The sequence below is a fragment of the Chiloscyllium plagiosum genome, chromosome 2 (assembly GCF_004010195.1).
Source record: "Chiloscyllium plagiosum isolate BGI_BamShark_2017 chromosome 2, ASM401019v2, whole genome shotgun sequence".
Lineage (NCBI taxonomy): Eukaryota > Metazoa > Chordata > Chondrichthyes > Orectolobiformes > Hemiscylliidae > Chiloscyllium > Chiloscyllium plagiosum.
The window spans coordinates 85890153-85903641 of NC_057711.1; the positions used below are offsets into that span (position 1 = coordinate 85890153).

A 13489-nucleotide genomic window follows, 5' to 3' on the forward strand; every position below is an offset into this window, starting at 1 on the left:
AAGAAGGAAATCAGGAGGGTGAAAACAGGACATGAGATAGCTTTGCTAAATAGAGTTAAGGGGAATCCAAAGGGTTTTTATAAATACATTAAGGACAAAGGGTAACGAGGGAGAGAATAGGGCCCCTCAAAGATCAGCAAGGTAGCCTTTGTGTGGAACTGCAGGAGATGGGTAAGATACTAAACGAGTATTTTGCATCAGTATTTTCTGTGGAAAAGACATGAAAGATATAAACTGTAGGGAAATATATGGTGACATCTTGAAAAATGTCCAGATTACAAAGGAGGGAAGGCTGGATGTCTTGAAATGCATAAAATTGGATAAATCCCCAGGACCTGATCAGGTGTACCCTAGAACTCTGTGGGAAGCTAGGGAAGTGATTGCTGGTCCTCTTGCTGAGATATTTGTAACATCGATAGTCACAAGTGAGGTGCCGAAAGACTGGAGGTTGGTTAACGTGGTGCCACTGTTTAAGAAAGGTGGTAAGGACAAGCCGGGGAATTATAGACCGGTGAGCCTGACATTGGTGGTGGGCAAGTTGTTGGAGGGAATCCTGAGGGACAGGATGTACATGTATTTGGAAAGGCAAGGACTGACTAGGGATAGTCAACATGGCTTTGTGCGTGGGAAATCATGTCTCACAAACGTTTTTTTAGATTAGATTACCTACAGCGTGGAAACAGGCCCTTCGGCCCAACCAGTCCACACCGGCCTTCTGAAGAGTAACCCATCCAGACCCATTTCCCTATGACTAATGCAGTGAACACTATGGGCAATTTAACATGGCCAATTCACCTAACCCGCACATCTTTGGACTGTGGGAGGAAACCGGAGCATCCAGACACGGGGAGAGTGTGCAAACTCCACGCAGACAGTCGCCCAAGGCTGGAATCGAACCAGGGACCTGGTGCTGTGAGGCAGCAGTGCTAACCACTGAGCCATCGTGCCGCCCCAATTTGAGTTTTTGATTGAGTTTTCTGAAGAAGTAACAAAGAGGATTGATTAGTGCAGAGCGGTAGATGTGACCTATGTGGATTTCAGTGAGGCATTCGACAAGGTTCTCCATGGGAGACTGGTTAACAAGATTAGATCTCATGGAATACAGGGTGAACTAGCCATTTGGATACAGAACTGGCTCAAAGGTAGAAGACAGAGGGTGATGGTGGAGGGTTGTTTTTCAGACTGGAGGCCTGTGATCAGTGGAGTGCCACAAGGATCGATGCTGGGTCCTCTACTTTTCATCATTTATATAAATGATTTGAATGTGAGTATAAAATGTATAGTAAGTTTGCAGATGACACTAAAATTGGAGGTGTAGTGGACAGGGAAGAAAGTTATCTCAGATTACAATGGGATCTTGATCAGATGGGCCAATGGACTGAGAAGTGACAGATCGAGTTTAATTTAGATATATGCGAGATGCTGCATTTTGGAAAAGCAAATCTTAGCAGGACTTATACACTTAATGGTAAAGGCCTTGGGAGTGTTGCTGAACAAGGAGACCTTGGAGTGCAGGTTCATAGCTCCTTGAAAGTGGATTCGCAGGTAGATAGGATAGTGAAGAAGGCATTTGGTATACTTTCCTTTATTGGTCAGAGTGTTGAGTACAGGAGTTGGGACATGATGTTGCGGCTGTACAGCACATTGGTTAGGCCCACTTTTGGAGTATTGCGTGCAATTCTGATCTCCTTCCTATCAGAAAGATGTTGTGAAACTTGAAAGGGTTCAAAAAAGATGTACAAGAATGTTGCTAGGGTTGGAGGATTTGAACTGTAGGGAGAGGTTGAATGGGCTGGGGCTGTTTTCCCTGGAGCATCGGAGGCTGAGGGGTGACCTTATAGAGGTTTATAAAATCATGAGCGACATGGATAGGGTAAGTAACAAAGTCTTTTCCCTGGGATCGGGGAGTCCAGAACTAGAGGGTGAGACGGGAAAGTTATAAAAGAGACCTAAGGGGCAATTTTTTCACGCATAGGATGGTACAAGTATGGAATGAGCTGCCAGAGGAAGTAGTAGAGGCTAGTACGATTGCAACATTTAAAAGGCATCTGAATGGGTATATGAATGGGAAGAATTTGGAGGGATGTGGGCCAGGTGCTGGCAGGTGGGACCAGATTGGGTTGGGATATCTTGTCGGCGTGGACAAGTTGGACTGAAGGGTCTGTTTTTGTGCTGTACACCTGTATGACTCTATGATTCTAAGTTGATAATGCTGATGCTAGTAGTGAAACAGTTGATTTTGAAATTCTTGGCCTTGCAGTTAGCTAACAGGCTTTTGACCTGTTCTCTGTAGTGGCTTCGCCTTGTTGGCTGTATGCATATATATGCCTAGTTTTCAATGTGAGAGTCAGTATTTCCTCTAGTTGCAGCACACCAATGACTAATAGCTGTTCTGAAGTTTTCAACTATGCAGCGTTCTAGCCCACATTAATACATCAGCTCACTGACACACACACGCAAATGGTTGCAATTTTTCACTTATTTTAATATAAACCCCTGGAAGGATAAAACACAACAATGTCTGCAATTTGGGACATAATCCATGTGGGATGCCTTTCTGCTGAGAGGGTTACTTAGCCCTTAGTTTTAAGGCACCTGTTTAGAGTTTCTCTGATATTCTAAAGGTGTGACTTATCATGGGTTCACACAGGCCTTTGCAGACGTTACTGAATTTACATCCACAGCCATCTTTTGGCTTAATACTCTCCTTTTAAACAAATCATCAGAGGGACCTTGGTGCACATGTCCACTGGCCCCTGAAGGTAACGGGACAGATTACTAAAGTGGTTAAGAAAGCATATGGGATAAAGGCCTTTATTAGTCAAGCGGTATAGTTTAAGAGTAGTGAGGTGATTGCTAAAATAATGAGGGGCGTGAATAGGAAGAAACATTTTCCCTTGGTGGAGGGATCAGTGATCGTCATCATAGATATAAGGTGAGGGGTAGAAGGTATAGAAGGAATATGAACAAGAATTTTATCACTCAGACTATTGGGAATCTGGATCTCACTGTCTGTAAGAGTGGCAGAGGCAGAAATCCTTGCACACCTAAATACCTTTTAAATGTAACATTCCTGATGGAAGGGGTACAAGGCGATGGGCCAAGTTCAGGAAAGTGGGATTAGAATAGTTAGTGGATGTTTTTGACTGGAGCAGGCTAAAAAGCCTTTTTCTATGCTGTTGAACTCCATGACTTTATGCGTTGTAATTAAAATTTCAATATATTTGTCAATAATCTGGATTTCTGATCCATTGTTATGACTTGCTATACATGGTGAATAAAGTGAGATCTCTCAAGCTTCGTTGTGCTTGAGAGATTTTCAAGTGTCTTCAGGCCAAACCACAAGCTTTCTTGAGTCACTGCTGGACCTCTGCTGTATAGTTTAACATGGAGACTTCCTCCTTTTGTTCTAAAACCTTTCTTTGATTATTTTCAGAGGCCCTCGCATTTGGTGCCTGAAAACTAATTCAAATGCAGTAAACCTGAAGAACTATAAACCTGGCAGTATGTCCTGATCATTGTGTTTAGAATCTGGCGGTATGTTTCGAGAACAACCTGTGATTGTGGGTCATACTTCCACTGGGTCATATCCAGGTTATGATGACTTTCTAACTATTTTGGGCATGAATTTTGAATCCTAATGCAGTGGGCAGACCATACTGTGTGAATAAATGCGTCAACTCCCACCACTCTTTTGGTGGAAACGGTTCTCAGGGAAACAGCTTCTGAGAAGCAGGTAGTCATGTCTCCAATAGTAAGGTTACAGTGATAGAGCACTTTTGCTTCACACAAGGGTCCTGCACAGTTTCTGACACGTTACTGAATGGTTCCCAAAAATAAGCCTGGGAATTTTAGGTGGAGATCTTATTACAGGTTGGTGTTTTCCCACAATGCATTCAGGGACTGCTTCTGCCCCACCTTCAGTTGAGCAGCTTGCGCATTGCACAGATGTAATAGACCATGTGACCCCCACAGTCTGAAAATGGCAAGTACTATCTCCTGCAGCTGTTTGGTCTCCCTGACCTCAGAGTTCTCAGCGAGAACTGGGGATGCTGTTACCTTTGATCCCACTGATCATTGTTAAATCTCATTTTAAGTCTTCCAACCTCACTTGCTCAAGGCAACCTGGAAATGATCTCCATGATCACTGGTTCTAACATAAGATCCCACTCTGCAAAGGGAGATTGGCATGTACCCTTTGTAAATGCGTTTTGCCAGCACCCACTTACTGCACACTTCGGTGAGAAGATCATTCCTTTTCTCAGCAATAAAGTTTGACTGCCCTCTGCATCCCTCAGTATGACTACAGGCTTTTTTGCCTCGCCTTTGGAAATGTAATTACCCTTCTTTTGGTAGAAAATCTCAGCAAATCTAAGGAATTTGTGTAGCTTCATCCACATTCCCAGGAGAGCATTTGGAGGGATTTGCAGACCCAATCAGAGCCATGGCCTGGCCTGCCAGGCTGGCTGAACCTTATTCTCTGCATGGATTGCATAGATCTCAGTAAATCCCACTGTTTTTTGCTTGTGACCTCCAACAGTTGGCCCGAATGTGTCCTAACTTTTGGCATGTAAGCATGCAATTTACTTGGCCACACTTTATCTCAGCGCTCCTCTTTGTGTTTAGAGGAGGGCTCTACATCTCTATGCTTTCCAAGGTGTTGGGGTTGATTAGAGTCATACAGCAAGGAAACAAACCCTTTGGACCAACCAGTACATGCTGACCATAATCCCAAACTAAACTAGTCCCACCTACCTGCACTAGGCCATATCCTTCCAAAGATTTCTTATTCATGAACTTATCCAAATGATTTTAAAATGTTGTAACTGTGCTTATATCCAACACTTCTGGAAATTCATTCCACATGTGAATGCACTCTGAGTAAATAAAAAAGTTATCTTTCATGTCTTTTTTAAAATCTCTCTTCTCTTACCTTAAAAAAAATCCCCTATCCAAGGGAAAAGACACCTGCCGTTCACATTATCTATTCCTCTTATGATTTCATAAACCTCTTATATATTCACCCCTCAACCTTCTATGCTCCAGAGAAAAAAAATCCCATCCTATCCTACCTCTCTTATAATTCAAACCCAACATTCCCAGAACATCCTGGTAAATCTCTTCTGAACTCTCTCCAGCTTAATAATATCCTTCCCAGAACAGAGCGACTGAACTGGACAGTATCCAGAAAAGGCCTCACCAATATCCTGTACAATCTCAACATGACTTCCCAAGTCTTATACTCAAAGGACTGAGCAATGAAGGCTAGTATCCCAAATGTCTTTTTAACCACTCTGTGCATATGTGACCCAAACTTCAAAGAATTATGTCCCTGAGCTGCTAGGCCCTCTATAGTACTTTAGCAGGCCTTATGTATAGGGATTTAAGACGGTGGCATAATGAGAATGTCTTTGGGTTTGGAATTCATTTGTGCAGGTTAATGCTCTGGGGACTTGGGTTCATATTTTGCCACAACAGCTAGTGGAACTTACATTTAATGAACAAAGCTGGTATTGAAAGTTAATTCCAGTAATTGTTGGTTTTTGATAAAACCTATTTCGTTGGGTCCTTTAGGGATGAAAATGTGGTGTTCTTCTCTGGTCTGGCTTACATGTGTCTCCGGGCTCGGAGGCTCTTAATTGGCCTTTAAAATGACTTAGCAAGTCACTCAATTCAAGGTTAATTAGAGATGGGCAACAAGTGGTGGCCTTGCACTGATATTCATATCCCTTAAAAGTATATAAAAAAAGCAAATCCACAACTCCCTGTTCCATTCTTGTTCCCTTGACCTTAATGCTGACATGATTCAATCTCAAATTGTAGTCCAATCCCAAACTGTTCTCTTACTTTCCATAAGTTCCATCTGTGTCCACCTTGGCTCCCCTTACAATCCTCAGCCTTTGATTTTAATCCATGGTTTGCCCCTGCTGTTATAGATTCATACCTACCTCCATTTCTGATCTGTTACATATTATTTGCCATCAAATTAAAATTTGGGAAAGTGTTTGCACAACTTTGTGGGAGCTTTTCATTTGAACTGGAGTCGGCAAAGACTGTCTACGAGTTCCAGATACGGAAACCAGAGTTCATGATTGCTTGGACCAAATACCTCCAGTAACACCCACATGAGTTTTTTGCTCACAAGCTTCTTTCCCACCTGAATGATTTAAAACCTTTGGAATCCCAAAGTAATGTCTTTAATGAAGGGCTTATGCTTGAAACATCACTTCTGCTCCTCGGATATTGCCTGACCTGCTGTGCTTTTCCAGAGCCACACTTTTCGACTCTGATCTCCAGCATCTGCAGTCCTCATTTTCTCCTAATGCCCTTCCTCACCTCTTTGTAAAGTGTAATGGTCAAAGACATCGATTACGAAGAGTAATGAAAGAAAGTTATTGATGTGAAACCAAGGGCAGGAAGAGTTACCCAGCAAAACAATGTGTGTGTGGACCAAAATATAGAAAGGTACACCCCTTTCCCTCACTCCCTCCAAAAAAGCCCTATTATTTAAAATTGGGCATATACTAGAATTGAGACATCATTACTTACTGCCAGTTTGCATCCTATAAAAGTAAACATTCAACAAATTAACATGCCTAAATTTAAGGCCTCTTGGTTTTCTATCAAGAAAATCTTAAGTCTGTCAATAAAGGAATGTGCATGGGAACTACACAAAGATAGTTAGATATTGCAGGAAGAAGAGGAGATTGGGGATAAGGTTTATCAGAATGCGTTAAAATGGAATGAGGACCAAGTGAAGTTGTGGATGTTATATACTTGGATTTTCAGAAAGGTTGATAAGGTACTACACATTAGACAATTTAATAATGGTTTTGGAGGTAGTATATTAGCCTGAATAGCGAATTGGCTACCTAATAGACAAAGTTGAGATAAGGGGGGCATTTTCAGGATGGCAATCTGTAACTAGTGGAGTTCCATAGGAATCAGTGCTGGGGCCACAATTATTTGCAATTTATAGTAAAAACTTGGATGAGAAAACTGAATGCACTATAGCCAAGTTTAGGGATGACACAAAGTAGGTGGGAAGGCAAACAGTGAAGATTACACAAAAAGCAGGATAGAAGAAAAAAGGCAGGATAAATGAGTGGGCAAACACTTAGCAGATGGAATATAATGTGGGAAATTGAGTGTATGCCTTGTGCAGGGAGAATAAAGGGGCTGAATATTATTTAAAAAGAGAACGGTTATAGAAAGCTACAGACTAGAGCAATTAGGGCAGCACAGTGCCTCAGTGGTTAGCACTGCTGCCTCACAGCACCAGGGTCCCAGGTTCGATTCCAGCCTTGGGTGACTGTCTGTGTGGAGTTTGCACATTATTTCCGTGTCTGCGTGGGTTTACTCCGGGTGCTCCGGTTTCTTCCCACAGTCCAAAGATGTGCAGATCAGGTGAATTGGTCATGCTAAATTGCCCATAGAGTCAGGTGCAGAAGGAAGAGGGAAATGGGTCTGGGTGGATTACTCTTCGGAGGGTCGATGTGGACTAGTTGGGCCGAAGGGCCTGTTTCCACACTGTAGGGAATCTAATCTAATCTAATTTGGGAGTCGTTGTCCATAAATCATAAAACAGTAGCAGTAGTGGGTAATGGGAAAGGCATTTGGAATGTTAGCCTTTATTTGAAAGGGAATGGAACATAGAGAGGTTTTGTTAAAAGTATGCAAAGCACTAGTCAGACCATGGCTGGGATACTGTGAATAGTTTTGGGCTCCTTATCTAAGGAAAGATATACTGGCAAAGGAAGCAGTCCACTCAGTGTTCACTAGATACTAGGTATGGAGGGACTGTCTTATAAAGAGAGGTTGAATCAGTTGGGCCTGTATTCATTGGAATTTAGAAGAAAGAGAGGCAATCTTACTAAAACATGCAAGATTGTTAGGGGACTTGACAGAGTGGATACAGAAAGATTGTTTTCTCTTGTGGGAGTGATTGGGACCAGAAGGTACAACCTCAGAATAAGGGTTCGCATATATAAGTCAGAGACAGAGATGAGGTACAATTTCTTTTACTGAGGATTGTGGAATTATTTTGCAGCAGAAGGCTGGGTCATTAAGTATAATCAAGGCTGAGATAGCCAGATTTTTAAGGGAATCAAGGATAATGAGGATAAGGTAAGAAAGTGGAGTGAACATTATCAGATCAGTCATGATCTCATTGAATTGCAGACTCAATGGGCGACTTCCGTTCCTATGTCTTAGAGTCTTAAAGTCTTATGAAGTCAGGACTGCTAAGCAGAGTTGGGTGAGGAGTCAAGTTAGATTGTGTCTATAAGTTGGATAAGATTATGTCTTCCAAACTCTGCTGTGAGTTTTTGACGATACTGTGTTAAGGTTTGAAATTTTGTCCTCATACTTCTCAAAGAATAGTTAATTAAATTTGCATATGTTTTGACAATAGAAGGGATCTGCACAATTTTCTTTAGACTCCCATTTTAAAAAGAAAATAACAAACAATTTTTAGGGATTCAATTTTTATAAATATACTTTACATTGAAATGTTATACCAGAAATAGGGTCGTGCAGTGCTGAGTACTGCTGCCTCACAGTGCCCAGACCCAGGTTCACTTCTGCCTTTGGATGACTGTCTGTGTGGAGCTTGCAAGTTCTCCCCGTGTCTGCATGGGTTTCCACCAGGTGGTCTGGTTTTCTCCCCCAGTCCAAAAATGTGCAGGTTCAGTGAATTGGCCATTCTAAATTGCCTGTAGTGACTAGGGGTGTCCAGGCTAGGTGGGTTTGCCATGGTGAATGCAGGATTATGGGGATACGGTGGGGGCGCTGGGAGTGTTTGGGATGCTTTGCGGCAGGTTCGTGCAGACTCGATTGACCAAATGGCCTTATTCCAGATTGTAGGGATATGATTAATGACGCAAAGCTGGTCATTGTTTTTTCATAGATTCAGACAATCCCAACAGTATGGAAACAAGCCATTTGCTCCACTGAGTCCACACTAATCCTCTAAAGAGCATCCCTCCCATTCCTGTAACCCTGCATTTCCCCTGGATAATTCACTTAGCCTGCCAATCCCTGGACAGTACGGGACAATTTGTCATGGCCAGTCCACCTAACCTGCACATCTTTGGATTGTGGGAGGAAACTCGAGCATCCAGAGGAAACCCACGCAGACACGGGGAGAATGCGCAAACTCCACACAGACAGTCATCCGAGGATGAATTCGAACCTGGGTCCCTGAGCACAGAGCTGTCCCATTTTTTCTATTAATCTTTCCAATTACCAGGTGACTGAAGCAGGTGAGTAAAACTTAAAAATAATTCAGCATTTTTTCTAAATGTGATCTGCTTAACAGGTTTGATATTGAGAAGAATTCTGAATGATACAGTTTGTTTGTTCCTTTGGTATATCAATCAATGTATTTTCTACTTTTAATTAGAATGCATATACTAATTTAATATATTTTTCTAGCTCTCAGAGGAAGCAGCTAAAGAACAGCACCAACTGAAGTCCCTGCTGCGATGGCGAAGGCTCCGAGATGAAATTTCGAACTCTGAAGAAGAATTACAAGTGCTGAGGTGAGCACAGCTACATTGCACTTCACTGATGATGTCCTATTATAAGACATTATGTTGTCTTAAAAAAATGGTCTGAAACTTATAAAATAATATTCAGAACATTCATTTAAATCAGACAGTTTGGACATTCGGATATTTGAAATAAACAGATTTTAAATGTGAAGTCAAAATATAGGTGTATGTTGTGATGTATGTAATTTTCAATTTTAAGTTGAATCTTTCCTTGTAATACATGATGTAGTAGCTTGTTTTGGCTCAACTGCCTTTGAACCCAGTTTAAAAAATGTCCTTGCCTCCAACTTTTCAGCTCTGGTGAATCTCATAACATGTTTATCTGTTTTACTTGCAAGTGGTTGCTGATATTTATTGCTTTCTTGGTTGATCTGTTTCACTTCCTTGTACAATTAGACTATTTTCCATTCCCAACACACTTTGTTTTGAAGTTTTTAATTCTCTATTGAAATATAGAGAATTTACAACATACAAGGATGTCATTCAGAACATTATATCCATGCCAACTCTTTGCTAATGCCTTGCAAATTTGAAATTATTGCTCCCTCCACAGCCCTACATCATCATTTATTTTAAAATTTATCCATTTTTATTCCATGAAAAGTCCATTGGTCTCTATTTCAGTTCCTATGGCAAAGCATTCCATGCTACTGCAAGTTTCTACATCAACAATTTCTCCTCACCTGGCTTGATGCTAGAACTTGCTCAGAGTTTGGCTGTGGTCCTTGCTTCTGGACCTACATTAGATTAGATTACTTACAGTGTGGAAACAGGCCCTTTGGCCCAACAAGTCCACACCAACCCTCCGAAGAGCAACCCACCCAGACCCATTCCCCTACATTTACCCCTTCACCTAACACTACGGGCAATTTAGCATGGCCAATTCACCTAACCTGCACATCTTTGGACTGTGGGAGGAAACCGGAGCACCCGGAGGAAACCCACGCAGACGCAGGGAGAATGTGCAAACTCCACACAGACAGTTGCCCCAGGCGGGAATTGAACCCAGGTCTCTGACGCTGTGAGGCAGCAGCGCTAATCACTGCACCACCGTGCTGCCCGTGCTTCTTGCGTACTTAGTGATAACTTTCAGCTGATGAATTATAATCCTGATTTTGTGGTCAAAGAGAGTGATCTTACCTTATTTGCTCTATTAAGCTCATCAGAATCCTTCTCTATTATATCTTGTATTAGTTTTGTTGCCTCCTGTAGAAATAGTCCAAACATCTTGAGTGCCTCATCCCTGTTATCATTCTGGTGAAGCTGTGCAATGTTATCTATATTACTTTAAAGGTTTTATAATGGGGATTTTAAGCTGTGTAATGTTGTCTAATTATTGTCTTGTACAAATTTATCAATATATCTTAGCTATTGCACTCTCTGCTCTTAATTATTAAACCACAGATTGTCTTATTTCTTATGATCTTAGTAACTGTACTCAATTTCGGTGAATTACGTCGCTAGACAATTAGATGTCTCCTTTCATTGTTATTGTTCTGTACCTTTTCATATTTGCATTCCTTTTTCCCTCCCAAGCCATGCTATTTTGCTATATCATCAGTACATATTAACCTATCCCAATTTCCTAAAGTCTTTTAAAAATCTCTTCACTCTATTACAGATCTTATATAACAACGGCTGATTGTGCTTCTTCTACTCAAATTCTCACCACATAAGCTAGGGAACTTGCAGAAATAAATATTGATGTTTTGTAAGCAGTTCACATTACAGAAGAGGAATTGTGGGAGGTCTGAAAAAGCTTAAAGGTGGATAAATTTCCAGGATTGATCAAGTGTATCCATGGACGTTGTGGGAGGTTAGGGAAGAAATTGCTGGGCCCCTAGCAGAGAAATTTGTATCATCTATATCCATGTGTGAGGTACAGGGCAGCTAATGTTGTGCCTTTATTTAAGAAAGGCTGTAAGGAAGAGTCTGGCAACTGTAGACCAGTGAGTCTGACATCAGTGGTAAGTAAATTATTGGAGGGGATTCTGAAAGATAGGATTTACATGCAATCAGAGAGGCAAGGACTAATTCAGGATAGTCAGTATCGCTTTGTGCTGACTGACAAGTTTACCTTACAATCTTGATTGAGTTTTTTGAGGACATAGCCAAAAAAATTGAGGGCAGAACAGTAGACATTGTCTATATAGACTTTAATAAAGCCTTTGACAAAGATCCGCATGGTAGACTGATTAGTAAAATTAGAGCACTTGGGATTTGGGGGATCTTGTTAATTGGATACAAAATTGGTTTGATGGTAGGAGACAGGGTGGTTTGGAGTGTTGTCTTTTGGATTGGACTGCCTCCATGAGGCTGCAGTTTCCAACATTAGTCTCCCAGAATCACTGCAAACACGTGATACTTTGTGTAAATTTGTTGCTGGCTTGCAGATTTCTGATAGAGAATTGATACCTTACTATATTTTATGATGTTTTGATGGAATTATTTTCATTTTACAGACCTAACAAACAGAGTACTGGTGCAGTGAGTGACTCTGGGTCAACACTTGTTGTGGAGCAGTGTTCAGAAGGGATCAGTGCTGGGTCCACTGTTATTTCTCATTTACATAAATGATTTGAATGACAATTTAGGAAGCTTAGTTAATAAATTACTGGATGACCCAAAATTGGTGTGTAGTTGACAATAAAGAAGGTTATCTAAGATTACGAAGGGATCTTGATCAATTGGGCCAAGGGGCTGAGGAGTAGCAGATGGGGTTTAATTTGGATAAATATGAAGTATTTTATTTCGGTAAAATGAACAAGGGCAGGACTTATACAGTTAATTGTAGTGTTGTTGAATAGAGAGACCTAAGGGTTCTTTGCAGTTGCATCACAGACAGACAGGATGGTTAAGAATTCATTTGCACACTTGCCTTCATTGCTCAGAGCTTTGAGTATAGAAGTTGGCACATGATGTTGAGGTTATACAGGATATTGGTGAGGCCACATTTCAAGTCCTGTGTGCAGTTCTGGTCGCTCAGCCAAAGGAAGGATATCACTAAATTGGAGAGGATTCAGAAAAGATTTACCAGGATGTTGCTGGGACGGAAGTGTTTAATTTATAAGGACTGGATAGGCTAGAATTTTTTTCACTGGAGCGAGGAGGTTGAGGGGTAACCTTAGAGGTTTATAAAATCACAAGGACATAGATAAGGTGAAGAGCAAAGATCTTTTCCCTAGGGGGGGTAAGTTCAAAAGTAGGGGCAATATTTTTAAGGTGAGAGGTGAAAGATTTAAAAGGAAGCTGAGGGAACTTTTTAGCAAACAGTGGTTTGTATGTGGAATGAACTGAAAATGTGTTGCTGGAAAAGCGCAGCAGGTCAGGCAGCATCCAAGGAACAGGAGAATCGACGTTTCGGGCATAAGCCCTTCTTCAGGAAGGGCTTCCTGAAGAAGGGCTTATGCCCGAAACTTCGATTCTCCTGTTCCTTGGATGCTGCCTGACCTGCTGCGCTTTTCCATCAACACATTTTCAGCTCTGATCTCCAGCATCTGCAGTCCTCACTTTCTCCATGTGGAATGAACTGCCAGAGAAAGTGGTAGATGCAGATACAGTTACAACGTTTAAAAGACATTTAGATAGTTAGATAACTAGGAAGGGTTGAGTGGGACATGGGCCAGGTATAGGCAAGTGAGACTAGTTTAATTTTGGAAACTTGGCATGGATGAGTTGGACCGAAGCATCTGTTTTCATGCTGTACGAGTATGGCACACCCAGAACAATTCTGATCGTGGATATATCACTTCCAACCCTTTCCTAATCTAAGTAGCACTTAGCCTATTTACCCTTGTCTCATTTCTTCCAGTGCAGCATTCAACCTTCCACCAATGCTGTTACATTTTCTTTCATAATATAAGCCAAACATTTTTTAAAAGGCTTACTCACATATCATTTGCAACATCGTCTGAAAGATTAATCTGCATTACATT

At 41.4% G+C, this 13489-nt stretch overlaps 1 protein-coding gene across 7 annotated transcripts in view; it reads left to right on the forward strand.

Moving 5' to 3' along the window:
* LOC122561552 (aminopeptidase O (putative)) overlaps positions 1 to 13489 on the forward strand; it is a 399666-nt gene that overhangs the window by 155215 nt on the left and 230962 nt on the right. For all 7 annotated transcript variants that reach the window (XR_006315040.1, XM_043713375.1, XM_043713330.1 and 4 more), the window contains exon 7: positions 9436 to 9542. Coding sequence is in view for 6 of the 7 variants with exons in the window: in XM_043713375.1 (XP_043569310.1) it covers positions 9436 to 9542 (107 nt within the window). In the remaining variant the exon portion in view is untranslated. The remainder of the gene's footprint in view (positions 1 to 9435; positions 9543 to 13489) is intronic.